Genomic DNA, 23,345 nt, shown 5'->3' with positions numbered 1-23,345 from the left:
CTTGTGCCTGTGATATTTCTGAGCTGAAATGTTCAAAGGTGAGGAGCCAAAAAAGATTAAAACAATCTGTTTCTTACTCCTGGAGTCATGTTTATTTCCTAATCTATATACCACATGGCAGTAAAATACTATTTGTAATGTATTTAGATATGAAAGTTAGTTTATTTTAAGCAATCATCAAACTTAGAAGTTTAAAATTAACCCAAAAATTAAAAATGAATACATAAATTGTACACACACTTAGTACAATTTTCTTGAATAAAAAAATAGTTATTATTTACGTCCGTTTTTTCAAAATTATGAGAAAATTAACGGTTTAATAACATGGAAGCTTTTATATGATTGTATATCTATTTATTCAACAAGTATTTTTTTTAATTTTTTTTTTTTTACAATTTATTAGCTTAATATTAATTTACAAAATTTAAGACAGAATTTAAACATGGATTTATGGTGGATGTTTTTAAGATGAGTTAAAAGTGAAAATTGAATAGAAACAAAATATATCACATAACTGATTAATTACATACATGACATATAAACAAATGTTTTTGATGCCATAGTTTAGACTAAGCACTTTTATCAAGATCTTCATCACAGGAATCAATATATGCAGATGGCAAAAACAGTTCATTCTTTTTTTCTACCAGAAACCTGAAATAAAATTAAAATGTTTTAAAAAAATAATGAACAAATACTACCAAAAATATAAAGTAGAATTATTTAATTAAACATAAAAATTATCATTAAATTCTAAATGGAATTGACATTTTCTTTAACCTGTAACATGCTTGATAAAAAAACAGTGAAAGTAAAATTAAAAATATCTAAAAACGGACAAATTTATTAAATTCCAAGTGAAGCTCTTCTTTCCTACCTAAGGTACTGTTTACATAACATAAGAAACATAACCATTATATAACATAAAAAAATATTAACGCACTGATGCATATCACCATTTTCCACGTTGTTTTCGTCTAATTTTAAAAACATGTTAGAAATAATTTGAATAAATAGGGTATAGTAGAACCTCATTTGACTGTTTCTCATGGGATCATTCATTGTGTAAAATAGATAAGGGAAAACAATGTATGCGGGTCAATGCAAAATATTAAGTAATGACATGAAAATTTATTAGTATACAATCAGTGCAAAAAATTTTAACTGAAAACATTATTTACAGAATGCAAAATTATTTACGAAGCAAAAGAAATAAGATTACACAAATTTATTTAAAATATTTGAAAATTTTGATGTGAATACTTTTTTTCTCACTGCAAACATTAAGTTTTTGGCATTACTAATAAATTGTTGTTTATTTTCTGTAAGTACGAATATTGCTCGTTGTTTCAAAGCCTTTAGAAAATGGCACTGATTGTGGTCGCGTTTCACCCCCGTTATCATTATTACTTTACATTCCAGCTTTTGCAATCAGCCAACAACACCACAAGTTTCAACATTTTCATCAACTGATACATAAAGATCAAACGTGTTGTTTGAGGCATTTACCTTAAACTGTTGTAAACTGTAATAAATCCTCATTGTCTTCTTCACTGGGAATGGACAATTACAGTCAAATTTTTTTTCCATTTTAATGCATTCAGAATCCCTCAAAACCCCCAGAAAACATTTTATTACTTTTCTAAGAAGGCTATTTATTTAGTTATTTTCAATCAAAAAACGCTTACTTTCGTTTTCGCCTGAAACGGGGAGTCACGTGATTATTCACGAACTGACGTCACACGTGTCCATATGCCGTTCACTTACAATAGCCGTGCTGTGAAAACCAATACGTTCTTGCTTTCGTTTAAATTTTCTAAATAAATCCAACCATTTTAGATGGTCTAAAGCCATCTGTATAAAAAATTGCGCCTTAATATCGCTTAATAAAAATGTGGATTTGATATAACGTATTTTTATAATGTTAAATTTCAGTGGTACCCACTGAAACATTGTTAATACTTGACGAAATTTTGTAGCTCGGAATATTTAAGATTTTTTAGTTCAATAAAAAAAGTGCATGGTATTGCTTATAAATGATGCGTTATAAATACAAAATAACTTCGTTCTTTCATTTTCAAACTATAATCTTAATTTTAATGTATACTTCAAGTTCATTTGGAAGATTTATTTTCATCTTAAGTGAAAGAAATGTTGGATCAATTTCTTATGTAGTATAAATAGTTTTAGATTTTAAAATGTAGGACAGCTTAAGTTATTGATAATTTTTATCTATTTATTCTAGCGTGAATTCAAAGCACATGTAATTGTATTCATAGCAGTAGCCTCTTAAAAAACTTGTGATCCCAGCAAAACTTTAAATTCATATATATTGTATATATATATATATATATATATATATATATATATATATATATATATATATATATATATATATATATATATATATATATATATATATATATATTCCTGCAGATTTTATTAACTTTACTTTAATTGCCTTAATCTATGTTATAAGAGTATTTGAAATCAAGCATATGCATTTATTTAGTTCTTTATTGCAGAAATAAGAATAAAATTTTATAAATGCATATAAAAATAATTTTTCGCTATAGCAAAGTTCCTATTTACTCAAAGAATAAAAATATTGAGAAAAAATATCAACATTACTGTTTATTTTTTAATTATTTAATAAATAATAAAGAATGTGCATTAGAATTTCTTTCCATTTTGTATAAGTTAATTTTTTATTTTTGTTCTCTAGCTTTAGTGAAACAAAAACTTCCAGCTTAATGATATTCGCTGAAATTTTATGGATAAATAAGTTAATTAGATATGGATAAATGAGAAATTAAGTGAAATTTTAAGTATAACTAGATAATGGTGATGATGATGGTCAGATATATTTCAATGGACTAGATTCTTGAAAGTGTTGATACGTTTTCGGCTATGCCGTATGCATAACCTGAGATTTTTTAAAATTATTTTTTATTAAATTATTTTTAATTAAAAATGTATAATGTATTAATTTTACTATTTTAGAATTCTTCATTGCAAGCACTGACAAATAGCTTTTCAAAAATAAGGAGAGAAATTAACATTAACCATACTTTATTAATACTATTTTGCAGAAAAAGGAATTAAAATTTACAAATTTAAAAATAAAAGTAATTTCGAACTGTAACGGAATTCCTATTTAAGCTAGGAATAATAAATATAAGCGTTAATGTGCATTTAAATATTTAATACATAGTGAAACAGACAAAAAAAGATGACATAAACTGCATTAGTAAGTATTTACCTAAAAAGAAAATCCTTCAACTCTAGTAATAAATAAATAAATCAAAGAAGCAACATTAAATTACATTATTTGAATTTTTGATCATTAGCACATAGATTGTAACGATGATGGACTGATATTTTTCAATGGACTAGATTTATGAAAATACTGATTTGTTTCAATGCAATAACGAATTATAAAATCATCCATCTTATATCAAAATGTATAAAATTTCTATCCAATCTGCGACTTATTTTAATTAAGTAATTAGGTTGTAATGAAGCATTAATTTAATTTAAAAGTAAGTGGAATGAAATAGTATTTTCTATGAACTTTAACACTACTGATTTCAACCGAAAAGAAATGTTGATTCGCTGTAAAGAGCTACATAATCATTTCTTCAGATATTTTAATGATAAATAACAACGTTTGAAGTTTTAAAATATTTCTTTCATTTTGCACACACTCACAGAACCGTAAATTTAATTCACAAAATTTCTACTGATAATTTACAAAGGATGTTCATATGGTATACGTGATATCAAAACTAAAAGAGCATTGAAATAGCCTTAGCGGATGGAGACGGCACGTTTCCCTTCGGCACATTTGACGTCATAACCAATCAGGGGTCGTTTTTGATTGCATCACTTACGGAGGCCTTTTGGGGCAATTTAAATGTTTAATAACTAAATAAATTAACATTTTCCGAAAAAAACAATCAGATTTTCGGTTTCAGGGGAGAATTTCCAATAAGTTAGGTATGAAAATAAAAAAAATTATGATATGCTGTAATTGTCCATTGTGGTTTTTTCTCCTCAAATGAAATTTTGATATTTTTAAATGATAGTTGAAATTCTAAATAATAGATGCAGGAATGAGCTGGCTTAAAAAAGTGATCTAAAAGGTATTATTAACATTTCAGGAATAGCATTTGTGATGGGACCATTAACACAAAATGAAACAGGAAAATGATGGATTGCGGCACAACTGTATATATTCAAAGTTTTGGAAAAGTTGAATGAGTTTTTAACAATATTAAAAATGGGGAATGGGTCAAAATTAGTAGGGAATCAATGAGTTTATTAACTAAAGCTAACTATTAATTAAGTTACAAAATCAGACACAAAAAATGAAATTTCACTTCACTTTACCCTCTTTTAAAATACAGCACCAAATGTTAATTTTTAAGAGATTTTTTTAAGTAAACAGGAAAATTTTAGTATTCAAAAATAAAACTAATATAACTTTAAAAAATTATTATTTTATTTAATAACGATAGCAAAAAATTGACTTTTTAGACATAGTCATTTTTACATTTTCAATTACACAATTTTAAATCACAAAATCCAAAATTTGAATAAATTGGTAGTTTGAGAGTTACAAAATTTTAAAAAAGCTAGAATTAAATTAAAATTTTTATTTCTCCAGAACTACACCACTGACTTTCTTCAAATTTTCTTATTCGGTAGATAAAATTTATCATTAGTATAATTTCAACATAAAGTTTAAAATAACGTAATAAAAATTTATATACAGTACAATTCATAAGTTTTTAACAAATATTACAGAAATAATAATAAATATTTATAAAAAGTATTTTTTCCATCGTTGGATAAATAAGCTTTAGAATTATATGCAAAAAGCTTTTGATTGACATAAAATGTTCATGAGAGAGAGCAAAATATGCAAAAAGTCAAATTGACATTAACGGGTCAAACTTTTGATTGCTTAAATGCCTAAACAGATCTGACTATATTTTTCAGATTGCTATGTCTCATTTTGATAATTAAAAATTCCAATAGGTTTAGAAAAAATAGGTTTATTCAAATATGGTACCTTTTTTGTGACCTATATTTAATGTCAATTAGTTAGCATTTTAAAAACCTTTCAAACCATTAAAATTGAATCAAAAGGGAAAAATCTCATATTTAGAAAAAACGTAATAAAAGATTTTTTAGCTCACTATACATCTATTATTTAAACTCCAAAAATCACCAGGATTAATAAGATTAAAAAAAACATATTCAAATTATTAAATAAAATAGATAAGTATTAATATTTAATTTTTTGCTAGAAATGAATGGTTTTATTTAGAGGTGAAGCTTTTTTGGCTTATTATTTGAAATCGAACCAACAGTTGAAAACAAACATTGTCTTAGAACATATGCATTAAACTATTTTGATACAGTACTATTCACTCAGAAATCAAAGTTTATAACTCAAACAAATTTAGCACACAAATAATTATAACCCATTAATTTAAACTTACTAATCTATATACTGATATTATTCTTTAATCAAGACAATTTAATGAAAGAAAATAGCTAAAATATTTCACAAAGCAAAGTATGAAAATGGGAATGCTTACAACAGAAAACTTTCAAGGATGTCTAATAATATAATCATCTTCTTTTTAGACACATTCATCTTAGACAGTAATTCAGGCAGTTTAACTAAAAAAAAAAAGTTAGCATAAATTTTTTTTAAAATTGAGATTCAATAAAATGCAATGTGTTTGACAGAAAATAAATAAATAAATAATAATAAAAAAAACAAAACAATTCTTAAATAGATTTGCTAAAACAATTTTTCAAGCATCAAAAATTTCAATCAGCAAATACAAATATTTTTAATTGCAAAAAAAAAAAAATAAATAAAAAAATAAAATTACAGGCAGTGAAAAAAGATTAAAAAAAAAACTAGGTTCAGATAATTTTAAACATTAAAAAAAAAATGGTAAAAAACAGGAGATAGCTTGTTTTCAATGAGTACAAAAAGAAAAAAAAAAAAACTCCTAATAAAAAAAATTATACATTTTGGGTAATGGAGTATAAATATATAGTATTTTAAGTTGTAAAATTTCTTTTAATACTTTTAACACACATTTTTAAAATTTTTTAACATATATGACTAATAAAAAAAAGTATATTATTTTGCATTTGGTGAAGAAATTTTTAGTTTATTACAAAAATTACTACTTGATTGCAAATTTTTTTTCCTCCATAAATACTAAATGAAATTTTATGCAATAACTGAGAAATTTAATTAATGTAATATTATACTGCAAAAGATAAACAATTTATTTTCCTTTAATTGTTATAGCACCACCTATCGTTCACCACTTTACTATAGTTCAATGTTGCTGATACAAACAGGGCTATTTTGCAGAATAACAGTTTCACTATAGAGCCTTCCTCTCACAAGGGCAAATATGCACAATTTACTCAGAATTTTTTATTTTCAAAATAATACAATTCAGTTCATAAAGCAAATATGTTTGGAAATATTAATTAAAAAATATAATTTAAATTTAATAATTACAGGCAGAGTTAGAAGTTTGTTGTGGCATGAATTTTTATACAGATATCATTGATGTTTTTTATTATTTTATTTTAATAAGATCAGCAAATTTCTCAAAATACTACAAAATGCGCGAATATTATGTAAAATGTCAGATTTTTTTCAATTTTTTAAATTACATTTCAACAGAAACTTCAAAATTAATAATGTATATCTGATAAAATATAAAAGACAATCAAATGACATGAAATTAGTTCAATGAAGCCCCAAAGTCAGAAGGTCTCTCTATCCAAATGATTATAAATTAATAAGAATAGCATGCTTTTCTCCCTAAATACAAAAGTTAAATTCAGTTAGCCACTAAAAACATGTGGAAATGCTAGAAAATAAATATTTGATGAATGAGGAAACAAAACATTATCGAGAATTGTTTAACTGAACAAAATATTTTGTGCTGAATTTTTGCTTATTTGAATAAAATTATACATTGTTTAAATTAAAATAAAAAAAATCTTTCAACTTTTAAATACACATAAATTTTATTATATGTATTATGTCCATGTCTTTCAAAATATACACTGCATATGCAGTAAAAATTTTGCAATTTCTTGCAAGGTTTTTTCTTTGTGACAAACATGCAATTCTAATTATAGATAATAAAAATGTTAGCATACGAAATATTACTCTTAAGATGGTAATAATGGTTTTCGGTAACTTTTGGAAAATAGTGTAGGTAAAAACATTTAATATATCCACATATAATAACAGACAAGAAATTTGTCATTACCAAACAGTCTGAGCAGATGTTGGGGAGCATAAATGAGAGAAGGTGCAGCTTATTACTCTTAAGATGGTAATAATGGTTTTCGGTAACTTTTGGAAAATAGTGTAGGTAAAAACATTTAATATATCCACATATAATAACAGACAAGAAATTTGTCATTACCAAACAGTCTGAGCAGATGTTGGGGAGCATAAATGAGAGAAGGTGCAGCTTATTACTCTTAAGATGGTAATAATGGTTTTCGGTAACTTTTGGAAAATAGTGTAGGTAAAAACATTTAATATATCCACATATAATAACAGACAAGAAATTTGTCATTACCAAACAGTCTGAGCAGATGTTGGGGAGCATAAATGAGAGAAGGTGCAGCTTATTACTCTTAAGATGGTAATAATGGTTTTCGGTAACTTTTGGAAAATAGTGTAGGTAAAAACATTTAATATATCCACATATAATAACAGACAAGAAATTTGTCATTACCAAACAGTCTGAGCAGATGTTGGGGAGCATAAATGAGAGAAGGTGCAGCTTATTACTCTTAAGATGGTAATAATGGTTTTCGGTAACTTTTGGAAAATAGTGTAGGTAAAAACATTTAATATATCCACATATAATAACAGACAAGAAATTTGTCATTACCAAACAGTCTGAGCAGATGTTGGGGAGCATAAATGAGAGAAGGTGCAGCTTATTACTCTTAAGATGGTAATAATGGTTTTCGGTAACTTTTGGAAAATAGTGTAGGTAAAAACATTTAATATATCCACATATAATAACAGACAAGAAATTTGTCATTACCAAACAGTCTGAGCAGATGTTGGGGAGCATAAATGAGAGAAGGTGCAGCTTATTACTCTTAAGATGGTAATAATGGTTTTCGGTAACTTTTGGAAAATAGTGTAGGTAAAAACATTTAATATATCCACATATAATAACAGACAAGAAATTTGTCATTACCAAAAAGTCTGAGCAGATGTTGGGGACCATAAATGAGAGAAGGTGCAGCGGGAATGCTTTCATACAAATGCTGAGGTACTAATCGCCATGTGAGAGTCTCTTGTAAGAGTGCTTCATTCTTTTTAAGATGAAACTGATGAGACATGTTTCGGTCTGAAAATGTGGAATGACTCGATGAATTGGATGAACTGATGCAATTAGGTACAAGAGGAAAAGTCTGTAACACTTTGCTAGATTGTATATTTGAAGTAGAAGCTGTAGGCACTGGTTTTTCTTCTACAGTATGGGATGAATGGGCATGGTGACTTGGGCTAGGCAAGGGTGGTGGAGACATACTTTGTTGCCTACACTTCCGTGTTATTCGAGGTTGGGTTGGTGTTTCGACTGTAGTAGTAGGATTGGGGCTTGCAGATCTGAGGCGCTTGATGTCGGGTGGAGGTGTGCCGACAGGGCTCTTTGGTGGAGGTTCTTCTTTGGGCGGTTGAAGTTTTTGTTTTTCTGTTGACCTTAAGATTCTTGTAGGAGTAATATTTGCTTTTTCTATACATAAATAAAAATATACATAAATGAGTGCTTTCACGGACAATAGAAATATAGGATGTTTCTTAATAACTGCCCTTTATATATTTATAAAATATTTGTCAAAAAATATGCACTGCAAATTAGAAGTCTCGAATTAGCAATTAAGCGAGGAAGCAATAAAAATTGATGAATCGCTAAAGAGAAAGTCAGTTTTAAAAACACCAAAACCAGTTTAATTACCTGTTAAATCATTTTTCAACGTTTTCTCAAGTAAACAAACAAGTTTTGACGTTATTAGTCTAGCCTATCTCAATAGTATGTAATATTTGTTTAATATTGCTATGTTATGTTGCAAAAACTATACAAATTTTTTTTTGTGCTGAAATATTAATTTACAGCCACTCATTTGAGAGGCTTATTTTGTACAAGAGAATTTTTTTCACTATTTTGTGAAAAAAATTCTCCTAAACACACCTAAAAAACTAGGAAATTAAAATTAAATTCTGAAAAAAAAAATGTTTTTACTTTTTTTTTTTGTCTAATTTTATAACTTACAATATTGTGTTTAAAAATTTTGCATTTTTAAGGTCAGCTTAAAAAAAAATTTCTGTTCATTAAAAGATGCTAAAATATGAACAAATAACTTTTTAGAATACTTTTGACGAATACATAACTGTATAATAAAAAATTTATAATAAAATTATTTAATTTATATTTCAACTTACTACTTATATAGCATTTTTTTTTTTTACAAAGAAAGAAATTAATGCCAATTATTTAAAAGTTTTTTAAATAAATAAATATAAATTGTAAAACATCTTATTAATATTTACAGATTTGTATCGAATTGGCAAATTAATTAAATAAAAAACTTACTCTGTTTTCTTTTAGGTGTTTTTTTAGCTTTATGAGATTTTTCTAAACTTTCAGATTTCTTGTTCATGTCACCATTTGTGGAACTCTCCTTTTTACTCGGAGATTCAGTCTTAGTGGACTGACTTCGAAGGCTTTTTCTGCTTCTAGAGCTTGCTAAAACATGTTCAAGTTCTGCTTTGATAACAGGGGTGTTACTAATATTTTTAAAATTGTCTTTATTTACTTCATTTTCTAACTTTTCAACTTTTACAACAACATTTTCCATATTTTCACGAGGCTCCCTGTAAAATAATAATAAAAAAAATTTATAAGAGCATACATACAGAAAAAAAAGAGAAAATTTTTTTAGAAGTTAAAATATCAGAAAAAGTAAACTAAATGACAAAGAAATTATTCTGAACACTTAACATGCTTGGATTTAAGAAAAAGAAATTAACAAGTATAATAATTTTAGAAGTACAACATACTTGTAAAACACCATTTTTTTTAAACAATTGTTTTTGATTTTATTTACAAATTTTGTTTTTACTTTATAACTTTGTTACAGTCAGTGAAGAGCAATGCACTTAATTTAATGTACCTATTAAAAAAGTATTTTCTTTACATATAAATTTAAAAAAATCATGAATCAAGAATATGAATCAGAAATCAATATCTGATTTAAGAAATAATTAAAAACACATTATATTTTATCTGTAGTTTGCATAACATGTTCTTGATACAATAATTTGTTTGAATTACAATAATATTAAGAAAAAAAATCTTTGCCTAACTATTTTTTAAAAATAGGTTTTTGTTTAATATATTTAGCAAGGTTGATAAAAATTTTATATTAAGTAGATAAATGCATTCACGATATTAAAAAAATATAAAACACTTAACCATTTGAACATTGATGTCATTGGGGAACAGGTTGTTGCTGTTGTATAGTGTTGCTTCTTTTCTTGTCTGTACAAAAGAATATGAGGCAAAGTAAAGTCAAAGTAAATGCGGATACCATCCATGGCTTCTTTACAAAGACTTAATCTAAAAAATAAATAAATATTTTTCAAAGATTACCATTTAACAAAATTAAATATTTTCAAGAATGCATGAATAGCATTATCAATCGATAATATAGTTGCAAAATTTTATTAAATTGTAGCAACTTTAACAAAATACTTCCTTCTAAAGTTGCTATAATTTTGCAAACAAAATATCAGAGGAAAACTTCTTTTATGAATAAATAACAACATACAATATTGAAACCGTAACTGCCAACACTTCAAAGTAAAAAAGATAAAATTTTTTTACATTAGTGACAGTAACATGTTAGGAAGAAAAAGAATTATGTAAACAAGATTTTTCAGAACACATTTTCAATAATTATATATTATATTACTATAGCAATTATGTGTGTGCATATATAGATATATATAATATCATACAAATATAAAAAATATGTGTAGCATGGTAAGTTTTTTTTTTCTTGCAAATCTCAGTGAAAAATTTCTCTCAACAGAATATTTTTCAATGAAAAAAACAATTTTTTCTAAGGAACTTCAAAATTTTCAATGAAAATTTGTTTAGGCAGAAATGTATTTTACAAAACAAATCTTACTTTCAGTAACACTTATATATAATACAACTTATTAAAACATGTTTAGAGAATTCAACTGTTATTTATATACAAATGTTTTAGGCATCATCTTGAATAAAATGTTTTTTTCCCTTAATAAAAATTAAATATTTTTACTAATTGACATCAAGTGGTGCCTAACAGGAGATATATAGAAAGAAAAGTTCTTTATAATAATAATAGGTACTTACTTATTATTTACATCTAATGGCATTGCTTTTGTGCCATTCTTTGAGTTTTTAGGTGGTGAGGCACAGATTAATTTGGCTGCTAAATGCTTGACATATGCTTCTAAAATAGCAATAATATTTGGTCTACAGGGTAATTTCACCAACTAAAAAAAAAAAACGAAATAATATTGAAATACATACTTCAAGTCTTGTAAAATATATGTGTTTTTAATTTGAGAAAGTAATGAGTTTTCATTTTTCGATATACATAAAACATAAATAAATTTAGTTAGACTTAAGAATTGTAATTTATATAATACAACCCAATTGTAATATCATATTTTCCAGAGAACAAAAATTTCATTTATGTATTTAAAGGCTAGAAAAAATGAAAATAATTTCAAATTCCAAAAATATACATTATATTTTTCAAAAATAAAAATGACAAAAAGTAATTATCCTTATATTTCAACACCTGCAAAAAAGCAATGTTATTAGCGTCAACTTTCAATGCACATAAGGGAGTGTTCCAAAGAAATATCGAACCCTTGTTTAGATTTTATGGTATGTAGAGATTTTTTGCAACTTTAGAGGTTACATGAGTTTTGAAGAGTAAAAATTAATCTTTAATCTAATTTGTTTCATCGTTAATCCATTATCTTTAATCTGTTTTCAATTTAATAAGATAATTATTTTATGGTTATAACCTTAAGCCTTAGAAAGAACAACTTTGAAGAGTATTTAAAAACATTTTGAAAATTTAGCTCGAAATTTAGTCGAAAACTCATGCTCTGACAGTTTTTAAATTCTTCCTGCTTCATCTAGACAGAATTAGACATAGGATGAAGTATTGAACAATGAAATTTGATAGTATTAAAGAATTAATAGGTAAAAAATAAAATTTTTGGAAAAATTTAGACCATATATGCCTTTAATAAATAAATGTGCTAAATTTAAAATAATATCTTCAACTCAATGTCAAATAATCAATTTGATCTGAAGAAGTGAAAAAATTTTTATAAGTTAAGCACATTAGTTTTTAAGAAATTGCATCATTAAATTTAGAAAAAAAAATAAAAGGAAAGAAGAAGAAGGAATAGTGTTTCAAGAAAATTCTATTTTCGCTTGAAGCCATCAAACCTAATAGAAAGAACTTCCAAACCTTATTGAAAAACTTTTTCTGAGTGCTTTTGTTGTTTTGTGAGAAATGAATAATATAAGATATCACTACATTATTAGAATAGAAGATGTAATAAAACTTAAATATAATAGTTAATCTCAGGATTGAGAAAATTGTTATATATTAAATAGATTTTTTATAAAACACAGATGAAAAAGATCAAAAATTTACTTAATTTTCTGTAATGATCATTTTGATAATCGCAAATGTTTTGCGGATATAAGCCAAAGATAAAAAAACAACCCTCACATGTTAATTTACAACTTTTCTTTTTAATAATGAATAATTTTGTTTTTAACATTTAATTTGAAAAAAAAAATTTATTATTTACAGTATAGATTTTTTCTTCTTCAAGATTTGACATAAATTGTTGGGGGATGTAAACAGTTCTGCATTATACATAACTTGTTCAAAGAATATTAATTGATACAATTAATGTGTAACAATATTAAACTAATTTAAGAAAAACAATTTAAAATTATTATTAACATCAGGTCACATCATCCCATCCAAACCATATCTACAAATGAATTTTTTAGTTTTTAAACATGATAAGCTATGCAGCAAAATTATTACTAACATCAGGTCACATCATCCTATCCAAACCATATCTACAAATGAATTTTTTAGTTTTTAAACATGATAAGCTATGCAGCAATAGATTTATTATTATTATTTTTTTTTTGGTTTTGAATAAAAAAAGGAAAAAAATTCTAACATTAAAAAGGAAGAAAGAAAAGTTATACAAACGTTTAAGATTATTCACAAAGGATAAATTGATACAATCAGGTATTGAATTAAACTGCCTTTTACCTTATCTTTTTGAGTTATATATACAAAATCTTCATCTAGCAGTCGTTTCAATACATCTGGAATGTTAATTATGACTTCTTTTTCATATTCTTCCTGCAAAGAATTAAGAAAATTTTTAACATCAAAGGAAAAGGAAGCGATTAAAAAAAAAATATACAAGGAATAAACAGTTAAAAAAAAAAAGAACTTCAACTTTATATGATAAGTAGACTTTATATCAACTTTATATGATAAGTAGATTTTTTAGTTAATAGAACAATATAAAGACTATTAATCTCAATCTTCATTCAGGTTTAAGGATAAAATAACATTAAAATCATAAAATAATATTAACACCAGTGCACAACAGCCCAGGGTGAGCCAAGGACTTTGTCCTGCATTCCTCTCAGTCCAGTTCTTAACCCTTAGTCAAGGCCTGATTATTTATTGCATGTGCAGCTAGAGTACCTGCAAAGAGCTCTAAAATGTATTCACATAAAATTTTAAACTTTACTAAATTATTTATTAATTCTCAGTACTTTAGCTAGTTTAATGGAATTAAACATAAGAAATAATGAAACCTGGCACTTAATAAATAATAATTTATTAAAATTAAATTATAAGTGCTTAATGCTTTTCTTTTATAAAAATATGAATTTTTTTTTTGTAGTATGAATAGACTTTAAGCTTATTCGATATTGTCATAAGTAATTTTTTTTTTTAATCAAAAGAGAAATAATATGAATTTTACTAATTGAATTACAATTAGTTTTTAATCATTAATTGAACTACTTATTTTATGATTTTTTTACTCTTTGTAATTGTAAAGCACAAACTTTAAATTGAATTGTATTTAATTTTAAACTCAATATTTTTATTTTTATTTAATACATATATATAAACAAGGAGCTACATGTTCAGGCTGCATTTGCTACATTAAATTTTTCTTAAAATAGTTGTTTCTTTTAAAATAGTAAACGTCTGCTTGGTTCATACTAAGTCTTGACTACCTAATGGTCAATTCAATTTTATGTTTTTTAGATCTAATGCATCAAAAAAGAAATAATTATCAATAATACTTATTTATTATCATGAACTGCATACACAATAATATTAACCAAAGATAATTTATTTAAAATTTTACAACATACATCTGAAGAATTTGTTTCAGAACTTGAATCTGCAGAATTCTCATGTTTTTCAGGTTTTTGTTTTTCTTCTTCTGCACATTGCTTTTTGGCAAGAGTTTCTTTGATAAGAGGAGGTAATTTCATTTTGCGTTTTCCTTTACTGAAAAAAAAATAGTTAAATTATTACAAAATTACCTTCTTTATATAAGGAAACATACTATTGGCACCACCCACAAATCACTCTTCCAAGAATATCCAATCACAAAAAAATTTCGTTCAGAAAACAAACTGCGTTTTTATCAAATTTACATCTTTAAGTTCCATTAAAATGCAACTAACATAAAAATTGAGTATTTAAATCAAGATTTTAAAAGTGAACATGAATAATTACATTCAATCCTTCAATTTGAACAGCTGTTTTAAAATATTTTACATAATTTATGTAAAAGTTACAGCAATTACCAAATAACTGCCACCAGTTGCTAACATGAATTTTCTTTTAAATAGTCAGTTTTTAACATACTTCTTCTCTTGCTTGGAACAATTTAAATTGATCTTTAATAAACATATTTTCCCTCAATAGTCATCCCATTCAAGTCATTGTAAAATATAATTTTAGTATTCATACAGTCAATAATATATATGATTTGACAATTTAACTCTGCTTTTTACAGATATCCTGCATCTTTCATGGGCGGTCTTCCTGATTTACATGAATCTTGTTTCAGCATTCACAATATATGTCAATTTTTGATGCATCTTTATTATTAATTTTTATGTTATGCAATTCAGAGAAATTATGCATGCATGAATGAAGTAATTTGAGCATACATTTGACCAATATTTGTTAACCCATTTCATTTTCTGTTGCTTTAAATTCAAGACAATGGTAAAGATGCAGGAATGAGAACTTTTGTAAATGAATAATTGAAATGTGAGAGATCGTTTTGAGTGAAAATTCTTTTAACTGAAGTATAAAATCAAAGGTATTGAGAATAGCAATAGGAGATTTTACTGAACATACAAAATAATTAAGCTACAATGCTAAAACATTAAAAAAAAAAAGTGGATTATGTTATCTAAGAAAAAGTACATTTTTTCAACTCTAATACTAATACTTACTTATAAGCTTTACAGCATGTAAAAAAACAAAAGGTTTTAAATTTTTTGAGCCATTTCTAATTTGATATTTTGTACTCACATAGTAAGAGCAGCTTCAGTAGCTAAATTAGCTTGAAGTTCAATGTTTTCTTCTGTAAATGGCAAGATAAATTCTTCTCTTACACATCGATCCCAACTAAAGGGGGAAAAATTATTTTATTACATATCTGACAGATAAAACAATGTCAAGTACACATTATCCTAAAAGAAAAACACATAATTAATAAATAAAACTAAAATAACAGAAAATGTAGAAGATTTTTCTTAATTTTTTCTTTCAAATTAAACACATTTAATGTTAAAATTTAAAACGTAAACATATCAAAACAGGGATCTGTCTAGGTTTTTCTAAAAGGTACCTATTTTGTGAAAATTTAGACATAATTTGAGAAAAATTAAAAATTATATTAAAAAATCAACACAAAAATATGAATTTATCGTTTCTTAAGGGATACAGAAATAAAATTTTAAGAAAAAGTATTTTGTGAAACTACCATTTTTCCTAAAGTTGAATTTGTGAAACTGCCGTTTTTCCTAAAGTTGAATTTGTGAAGGTACCGCTAAACGGTAGTAAATTCGGCCTGCACAGGCCCCTGCAAAACTTTGGAAATTTTACATAGATTTCGATACACGAAAAGTTATATTATGATTTTAAGGTTAACCTTTAATTTAGTTTTATTATAATATAAAATAGTGACTATGTAGATGTAAAGGTTCCAATTTTTAATTAATCACTGTACTCTTGACTACAAATTTTTTTAAAATAATCGATATAATCATTAAAAGAGGTTCTGCTCGACTTTTAACAAAAAGAATTCTCACCTGCTATTCCAACCAAGGAAGTGGATAAGATATTCTGGAACTTTCCTTCCTCTTTCATCCCTACTAACAACAAGTTCAAGTACCTTAAAAATAAAAAGCAGAATAAGTGGATCAGTGAAAAGAAAATGAAGTAGGCCTATTAAAGGGACTAGTCTTGGGACTGAATTTTAAATATAACATTTTCATAAATTACTTTTTGTTATTTTTGCTTTTTGTACAGTGGCTATCTTTCTCAAGAGAGTAAAAATTTTGACTATGATAAATTTACAAAATAAAAATCATGTTAATACACAAATAACATAAATTAATTGTCATCATGAAAATCATAATTTGCTTCTTTGTCAAACTACTAAATTTTTTTTAATGGCAGGTACTAAATTTCTCGTTCTTTGCTTTGGAAGATGCCGAAAGTTTTATTCATTGAACACACAGAGGGTAACATCCATGCTCTGAACGAGGTTCGAACCTGCAACCATTGACTATGCAATCAGGCATGCTGATGGCTCGGTTACCTGGGGGCTGATGCAAGTTTTCAAAGAGACTCAAATCTTGGTTTATTATGATTTCTTTTAATTCTCTTTCTAGGACAGGGTTTAATTTTTTTCTCTTATGGTAAAAAAGAAAAAAAATTAAAAGCTCTAGTATTTTCATCATTTTTAAAAATAAAAAAAATTCATTAATATCTAGTCAGAATTTTATTATTATTATTTTTTTTTATGAATTTAGATTAAAGCTCACATGAGTTGTTTGAAGACATCAATTTACTAAATTTCAGGTCAAAACATCCCATTGAAATATTGAAAACATATGTTTAACATAAATTTAACATAACATATGTTTAAGATAATCAGGAATAAATAGATATTATTGTTTTACACTAGAGATACACTAGAGAAATCAATTAATATGTTTGTGAAAAATATATTTTGTAAAGATGTATCTTTGCCAACAATATCTTAGAATCAAATATAAATGCATACAAATAACTTGCTGGGAATAGTTCTGTTTCAATACCTACCATCAACAAGACGACAAAGGGTTTTTGTAAATGCACAGACAGACACTAAAAAAAAAAAAAATTAAAAAAAAGAGAGAGAGAGAGAGAGAGAAAATGCAGTAATTTGTCCAGTGGTGGCTACCTTTCAAGTTGAGAATGGAAGACTTCCATATTTGCCTTGTGCTGAAATAATAATTTGCAAATTTCGTGCAGAGGTGCATGAAAAACAAATACAGTAGGGAACCGAATATCCGGAACGATCAGGACCATTGCTATTCCGAATAACTGATTTTTCCGGTTTTCTGAATCGCTACAAAAAGCCGTTTTTTATTATTGTTAAATCCAACTAAAAAAATTTTTTTTTTTGAAATAAACTTAAAAAGAAGAAAAAACGATGAAGGAATACACTAATGATTATTTCCAAACGATGGTAAGGTAAACATCTTTCAAAATAGAAAGAAAAATCCTAAAATCTCATGAGGATAAAAATTTTTTTTTTTTAAAAATGGTGGGAAAATTTATCGAATTTTGTTTAAGTTTTTTGGTTTTCCGATTTCCGGATAACGGGTTCTGTACTGTATATCACAGAAGAGGATTAAAAAAGTAGTTGAAGAAAGAGACTTAAATATAGCCCCTAGACATCCTCAGGCAAACTTATTTTATTTTTAAAATTTCTGAAGTTCAAAAATCCTTTGAGGCTTTTACGAAAGTAGTTAGAGTGAACAGGCTCTAATATGAAAATATCTCTTCGGGGGCCGATCTATGATCTCTTTGGGGGCTGGTCCGGATATTTTTTTCTTTCAGTTACTCAAAATTTCATACTCAAAGTTTCTTTTCAATTACTTAGGCACAGGCTCTGATACCAAAATTTTCCCAATAATTTTATCACGAAAAAGAAGCATGCATAAAATCATAATTTTTAATTTTGTTCCCCTAATTAATTTAGCATAAATTGTCAACAAACAGCGAGGCACAAAAATAAGAATATCTTGCCTTTCAATAAGCAGTAATTAAAAAATTTTATTTATAAAAAATAGGAAATTCAATATAAAAGTTAAATTTAATTAATCTTGGTTGATTAATATATGTAAAAAATTCTGCCCATTTTTAAGAATTTTACTTTTAAAAAAAGTTGGTAGAGAACACTAATATAAATGCTGATTTTGTTAACCTGCATTTACGATCTAGTTTCTATCATTAAGCACATTTTATTAAGATTAATAAAACATGCATTATACTAGTACTGTCATGTTTTATTACTCTAATAAAATTTGAAATATGTTAGAAACTAAAATAAGGTTAATCTTATAATTTTTTTTCACCTTCGAGGTGTTAGCATGCATAGTAGAAAATGTTGTTTAAAAAATTTGATTATTTGACAGCTTGATGTTAAGAGTGTCAGAAAATCTTTATTACTACGATTAACATCAACCAAACCAAAATACCAGTTACCAAAATAACAAGTTAAAATTAAATACAAAAATTTAGGAGTAATTTTATTCAAAAAAAAATTAAACATTTTAATGTAGGTATAAAACAATATCATTTACTTTTGATTCATATAAAACTCTTGCTTTTGTCGGATCAGGTTCAAAACACAAAACACGCTCTCCTTCACTAAATTTAAATTTTATGCCTCTAGTAGACACTGTCGAAACCATTTTACAAAACTTGTTGAATTTTTTCTAATTTTTAAAAGTAAATCTTAAAGATAATTTAAATTCCGTCGTAAATCTCTTAACAGCCATTTAAAATGTTTTGTAAACAAAACAGAAAACAAACAGTTTGTCAAAAGTGATGCCATTTCATTAAAAGATATTACGTCATGAAAAATAAAGTAAAAAAAAAAAGAAAAAAAAAAAAAAAAAAAAAAACGTTTTTAGCCTCAGTGATCTCGTGACTGCGACCGTCCACTTTTCGGGGCCAGGAAAATGGCTGACATCAGGTGTTAAATAGTATTGTTGATTAAATGTACAAATTGTTACTTTTAACCTTATGAAACATCTACATCTTACATAGTGACTTTTAATTTAACTTTGAAAATAACTAATACTGATTGAAACTTCAATTTTCTATAATAGATCTCTATGACTCATAAATTTTTGTAACTGGGATACTCTGCCGATAAAAGAAAGGTTTTTAAATCGACAAAAGTTAACTCGTTTTTGTTGTTTTTCATGTTTACATATGATCGACTAAAGTGTTAATGAATTTGCCTTTTTGACAACTACCTACTGTGCATATTGTCCAGAAAAAGTAGCACTTTTCAAAGTAAAGAATGAACTCGCCCCACGAACCTCCTGCTGAAGACAGCATCAAAGTTGTCTGCCGATTTCGACCTTTAAATGATGCCGAAGAAAAAGCTGGTAGTAAATTTATTGCAAAATTCCCCCCAGGAACTGAAGAATGTCTTTCACTTCCAGTGAGTAATTTAAATAAGCTTTTAATTACTGTTTTGAAAATGTTGTGAATTATTCATTCGCCCATAGGTTATGTCATTGCCGTTAATACCATTCCATTTCAGTTGATCAAACTCACAGGCTTTTGTCGTGTGGCATTTTTTGATGGTTTTAAACATTGATAAGACCATCATGTAAAGTATCTACAGCCTTAGAACTCAGATATAACATTTTATTAATTATGTAAACATCTTAAAAGTAGTATAGCTCCTAGTGTTTTTGTAGTAGTAATTGTATCAACTGTTGTTATTAATTTTCTTTCTCTTGCATAATTAAAGTTAAACATTTACATTTCTGATATTTTTCAAGAAGTTAAAAATTCTACTTTCATTATTATATAGTAAATTTGCTTTTTTTTAAAAAAATAATCTTTACAAGTGATAACTATTAGTAATACAAAAAAAAATTGGACCGTTCTTATTTTTAGATGTACATATTTGTTTAGCTTAAACCAGCTTTATTTCATTCTATGAATCGTTTTATTTTTTAAACAATATCTTGATTGAAATTCGTAAGTTAACAATGAATCATTTTTATGTGTTAGCTCTTCAGTTCACCCAACTTTTATTTTATACCTAGTGTTTATGAAGAATCTAAGATTTATTTTCATTTCAAAATATTATTTTATATTATTTGGAATTGTAATTAACTTTAAACTATTAATATAATAATATTAATTAATAAACTCAAGTGAAGTTGAAAAAATAGTAAATATAAGAAAAATTTTGGGCCAACTGCAATGACCAAAATGTTGCTTCTTCGTTATTACATTTAATATACAACTCAATAATTTGAGGGGGACAGGACTAAACCTTATTCGAACTTCCAACTTCCAAAAATTTAAATAAATGGAAAGAAGGCAATTTTTAAATTTTTGAACTTCCGAAAATTTAAATCTTTGGAAACAAGGCAATTTTTAAATTTCTTTATTTAATTGACAAATATATTATATTTAAAGAAAATTTACTTTTACTAGATCAGGGTGCATTTACTGAATTACACCAAGTGTTAAAATATTCATTATATTACTGCATCAGGTTAATTGTACTTTAAAATAGTTGTCTAATGATTTTTGTTTAAATGCACTGTTCGCATGTTTCATTGTTCAATATACAAATTTGATTTTCAAAATTCAGTCATAGTAATTGTAGTAAAACCGATCGTTGTAATCTATCCACGTATTCTGTGCTCATTGTTTGAGACCAAGATTGAACAATTGAGACTACTGTAAATCTAAAATATGTATATATAGTTGGGGGAGATTTCTGTGCCCAGGGATATTTTTAACTCTTTTACAAGTGTACTTTAGCTTTGAAAATTAGATATGCTCCTAAGCAAAGTAGTCAGGCATTTTTTTACTTTTGAAATTAATATGAATTTTTTTCTAAATAGGATAAAAACTAAGAGAAATAGATAGAAAAACTGTTAGAAACATTAACTTAAATATTAGAATAGACTTGAATTTAAAGAATAAATTGTAAGTGTTTATAAATTTCAAATTTGATATTGTTGTAAAATTATGGAAAGTGAACAAAAAGTAAGATGCTATATAGTAATTTTAATGAAAATGTTTTATTTAATAGTTTTATTCTTTATACAAAATATGTCAAATATGCTAAATGTGAAAAATTACAATTGTACAAAATTCTTTTTTGCAATCTTATATTTCATCCATAAAGGTTTATTATTATCTTTTTTTTTTTTTTTTTTACATAAAATTGGTTTCTGTAATTTATGTTTTCAGTATTATTGTATTTCATACTTCCAAAATGAATTTCACTTCATCAAAAAAATGTCAGAGTACTTTTACTTGATGAAAAAAAATCTCAGTTATATCTCTGTCCATGGCTTATCTGTTTGCACCAATCATCACAGCCCGAGCACCAAAGGATTTTTATGCATGCAAAGTTTTTATAAAAAATCTGTAGTGGTTTGTCTGAAGGTGGCCACAGGTCGGTCCCTTCCTGTAAATCTGACTAGATGTTGTCATGATTTGGTGGATTTTTTGGAGATGATACCTATACAGAATACTTACATATAGTTGTTTGCACTAAAGTTGCTTTGAATTGCACTTAATGTATTTGACCCCATAAAGATTTTTTTTTTTTTTTAAAATTTCTCATGTCTCCATGTTTGACACTGAAATCTTTTCCGAAACTAGTATTTGATACTTGTCATTTAAAAAAAAATGTTTTTTTTTTTTTTTGCATCAAACTAAACTATTAACGGTACTAACATTCAGCTTATCTAATGAGAAATATTTCAAAATTATGTTGTACACGCCATATTCTTTTTTCTACAATTCTATAAAGTAAATTGTGGCTCATTATCCACTTCAATGTATTTTAATACTATGCTCTAGTTTAAAGTTTTACAATATTTTATGTCACCCAATTATAAAAAGTAGGTATGAAATTTTTTTTTAAAAAAAAAAACCCTGTTCTCTTGCTATATACAGTAGGGAACCGATTATCCAGAACGATCGGGACGCTATTCCGGATAACTGGTTTTTCCGGTTTTCTGAATCGCTACAAAAAGCCGTTTTTATATAGTTAAACCCAACTAAAAAAATTTAAAAATAATCTTAAAAGAAGTAATACACTAATGATTATTTCCAAAATGATGGTAAGGTAAACATCTTTCAAAAAAGAACGAAAAATCCTAAAATCTTATGAGGAAAAATTTTTTTTGGGGGGGGGGGGAAACTAATCGAATTTCGTTCCGGTTTTTTGGTTTTCTGATTTCCGGATAACGGGTTCTGTACTGTATTTGAATTTCCTTTTATCCCTTTTGTGATATACTGTAGGGTAGGGCTGCACTACCTGGAGCTTGTGGACTGTTGATCTGTTGGACATAATTAGAAAGAAAAAAAAATTGCACAAATTTTGAACCGCACATTTGAGTCCTTGCGTATTGATGAGCTAGCTAATTTAGATAGTTTCTATTGTAAATCTGTGTTTCTTGATTGCTTTTCTGCCAGTATTGCTTCAGAATTTTGCATGTTTTTTTTTAGAAAAAACTTATACTTTTATTACAATATAAATATAAAAACAATGAATGAGACAATCGATGAATGGTGAAAAAAACATAAAAAACATTCCAAAAATAAATAAACACTATTAAAAATGGGTTGTGAAACTTAAAAAAGTTTATGACATTGAATTCAGAAATATTGCAAGTGTCTAATAAAGTTTCCAGGAAGAAAAAAATATTTAATATTTTTTTTCCCTCCAAATACCCTTAGGTACTTTTTAAAAGTAAATTTTAGAAACTAGATTTTGTGTTTTGCATTGAAAGAGCATTTTTAATTGGAACCTTTCTTTACCCATTTTTCTA

General features: G+C 26.2%; 2 protein-coding genes across 3 annotated transcripts in view; one reads left to right on the top strand and one right to left on the bottom strand.

The window, feature by feature from the left end:
- Positions 1-332: 332 nt before the first annotated feature.
- On the bottom strand, positions 333-19,357 carry LOC147806233 (MSL complex subunit 3-like). The gene is made up of 11 exons (XM_087169020.1): positions 19,101-19,357; positions 16,554-16,636; positions 15,772-15,867; positions 14,592-14,730; positions 13,462-13,554; positions 11,490-11,632; positions 10,563-10,706; positions 9,681-9,961; positions 8,283-8,822; positions 5,610-5,694; positions 333-654 (listed from the first exon to the last, which is right to left on the bottom strand). The coding sequence occupies exons 1-11, from the start codon at positions 19,209-19,211 to the stop codon at positions 570-572; spliced, it is 1,800 nt and encodes a 599-aa protein (XP_087025146.1). The 5' UTR covers positions 19,212-19,357; the 3' UTR covers positions 333-569.
- A 68-nt stretch (positions 19,358-19,425) lies between these two features.
- The window catches only part of LOC147806232 (kinesin heavy chain-like), a 47,832-nt gene continuing 43,912 nt past the window's right edge, over positions 19,426-23,345 (top strand). For both annotated transcript variants that reach the window (XM_087169018.1, XM_087169019.1), the window contains exon 1: positions 19,426-19,972. In XM_087169018.1, coding sequence (XP_087025144.1) covers positions 19,829-19,972 — 144 coding nt within the window. In that variant the 5' untranslated portion in view covers positions 19,426-19,828. The remainder of the gene's footprint in view (positions 19,973-23,345) is intronic.

Source organism: Parasteatoda tepidariorum, chromosome 8 (assembly GCF_982258835.1).
Source record: "Parasteatoda tepidariorum strain Cologne lab strain chromosome 8, Ptep-v5.0, whole genome shotgun sequence".
In the NCBI taxonomy this organism is placed as follows: domain Eukaryota; kingdom Metazoa; phylum Arthropoda; class Arachnida; order Araneae; family Theridiidae; genus Parasteatoda; species Parasteatoda tepidariorum.
This window is presented reverse-complemented; position numbering and strand designations above follow the sequence as displayed.